A 2,500-nucleotide genomic window follows, 5' to 3' on the forward strand; every position below is an offset into this window, starting at 1 on the left:
TCGTCATCATCATCATCATCATCATCATCATCACCGTCATCTCCTCCTCCTCATCATCATCATCGTCATCATCATCATCATCATCATCATCATCATCATCATCATCATCATCATTATCCTCACCATCATCATCACCGTCGTCGTCGTCGTCATCATCATCATCACCACACCACCACACCCGTTTCATATTAATAATAATAATAATAATAATAATAATAATAATAATAATAATCGTTCTTAAGTAATGATTTTCACAGCAAAGTCCAATTAATGCTTTACATCGGATCTGAACAAATAAAGCACAATTCTGGAGGTCATGATTCGCACAAATATTTTCATTATCGCCACCATCATCATCATCATCATCGTCATCATCATCATCATCATCATCATCATCATCATCATCATCATCCTTATAATTATCATAAGCTTACGACATCTCATTTCCAGGTCAATCTATTGATGAATACAAGGAAGGGAGACATCAGCAACTACATCCCAAACAGTGAGTGGGAATTGATTTACCTCACCGTGGAGAGAAATGTACAAATATTTTCATGTTGTGACGAGCCCTATCCTGATATTCATTTTCACATCGTTATAAAGGTGAGTAAATGATATGACAGGTGACCCATGAACCTTTTAATTCACCAATATAAATAATGAAATTTTATTCAGCTAAAAAAAAACCCTCTGCACTCCAGATCCTGTGCGTCATTTGGAGATTAACCAGCAACGGGGAACTCGCCATGATGAGGGTCATTTAAATTGATCGATATTTGAAGGACGAGTTTTCTGGCCAAATTTTTAAAAATTCGTGTCTTTTCCGAGTACGGCAGTTAACTGGTTAAAAGAAAATCAAGGGTGTTTAATGCTACAATGTGATGCTAAAGATAAAAACCATTACCAGAGCTGAAAAAAAACACTATTGATGGTTGACTTCAAACTAGAGACGGGTCTATGTTACATCTTCAATATGATTATCCCTTGTATGTTGATTACCCTTGTGGCGCTGCTAGTGTTTTACATTCCCTCCACTTCAGATATACCTTTGTTTATTATTTTTTTGGTTATTTTGCTGTGTATATCAGTCTAACATAGAAGAAGTAAAGAATTAGCAGATGCAGCTATCTTATTTATCTAATTTGGAAACCAGACAGCAAGCGAATAATAAGTGTAGATGCCAATAAATGCGGTGATGTGTCTGCTGCGATGTTTGTGGATGGCCTAGACAGAATATTGAACGTTTTGGGATCTGGTCCACATCAAATGATGTCTTACAATCTAAATATAATCCGTGCAACAGAACGATAAAACTGGAACTCAACATAATAGTATGATTCTAGTATTAATGTTGGGTGGACAAAACTGCCAATACTTAAAATTGGGAAAAACAATACTTTGAACGTCATAGCATTAGTAATTTTTCAGTATTAAAAATCGAATCTCTAACTTAAGAAAGGCCTTTGAAATTCACTCTTATTCCAAAATTTAGATTTAAATGTCATTATAGCACCCCTGTTTACTCCACAAAGTGGCAATTTAAACTATAGGCTATATTTTATTTTTAACCAGTTAAGTGCCGTGTCCTGAAAAGATTCATATTTTTCTGGCCACATTATTAAAGAGTAGTTTTATTTTTTCAAAGCACGACAGTTAACTGGTTAATGTCTATCTGCAAAGGTAAATGTTATTTACTCGTTAACTAATTATGTTTGACTCCAATCCAGAGGCGGCCTCTATTTTACATCTTCAACATGATTCTCCCGTGTATACTGATCACTCTGGTGGCGTTGCTGGGGTTTTACATCCCCTCCGACTCAGGCGAGAAAGTGACGATGGGTATCACGACCTTGTTGTCCATGACTGTCTTCATGATGCTGATCACAGACAATATGCCCCCAACTTCAGATGTTCTTCCACTCATTGGTAAGTTTTCCAACAAGTCTCAGGTTAAATACGTTTGTAGACTTCACCATCCATCGATAAATTTCAAGAGAAGAAATAAAATGTTTTATCATTTGACTGAAGAAATAGCTATATCACATCGATACAACATACTTCTTTATAAAAAGAAATTGCAGAAAATTTGTCAAAAACTTTTAAACTCAACGGTTTAAAAAAAAGAAGTTAATTGTGATAAGTTCCCACTAAATTTTCTATTATAGAGTGTTATCATTATAAACGTTATAGTTTAATCTATCTTGGTAACGATTGTTTTGAGAACAGAGATGGTGACTATCTAAATTAATCATTTAGCATCATTACCTCCGTTGTTGTTTTTGAAAAGTGTAGTAAAATGAGTAATTCTTTGGGGTCAATTTCACGGATTAAATAGTTTTTAAATAATCCAAAAGCTGAGGGTCTCAAACTAAAAGTATAGCAGTGACACCTTTTGAAAGTGTCAATCAAGTGTTGACAATGATGAAACCTTGACCACATTTTAAAAATCCTTTGAGATGCTATTTCTGCGATTCTTCAGGCGCTAGACTGTCGATAC

At 34.9% G+C, this 2,500-nt stretch overlaps 1 protein-coding gene across 1 annotated transcript in view; it reads left to right on the top strand.

Moving 5' to 3' along the window:
- LOC144964136 (neuronal acetylcholine receptor subunit alpha-10-like) overlaps positions 1 to 2,500 on the top strand; it is a 227,551-nt gene that overhangs the window by 214,192 nt on the left and 10,859 nt on the right. The window contains exons 8-9 of the mRNA XM_078898067.1: positions 451 to 606; positions 1,731 to 1,929. Of these exons, the coding sequence (XP_078754193.1) occupies positions 451 to 606; positions 1,731 to 1,929 (355 nt within the window). The remainder of the gene's footprint in view (positions 1 to 450; positions 607 to 1,730; positions 1,930 to 2,500) is intronic.

The sequence above is a fragment of the Berghia stephanieae genome, chromosome 2, assembly GCF_034508935.2.
Source record: "Berghia stephanieae isolate SIO BIC M18660-M18661 chromosome 2, UCSD_Bste_1.3, whole genome shotgun sequence".
NCBI lineage: Eukaryota > Metazoa > Mollusca > Gastropoda > Nudibranchia > Aeolidiidae > Berghia > Berghia stephanieae.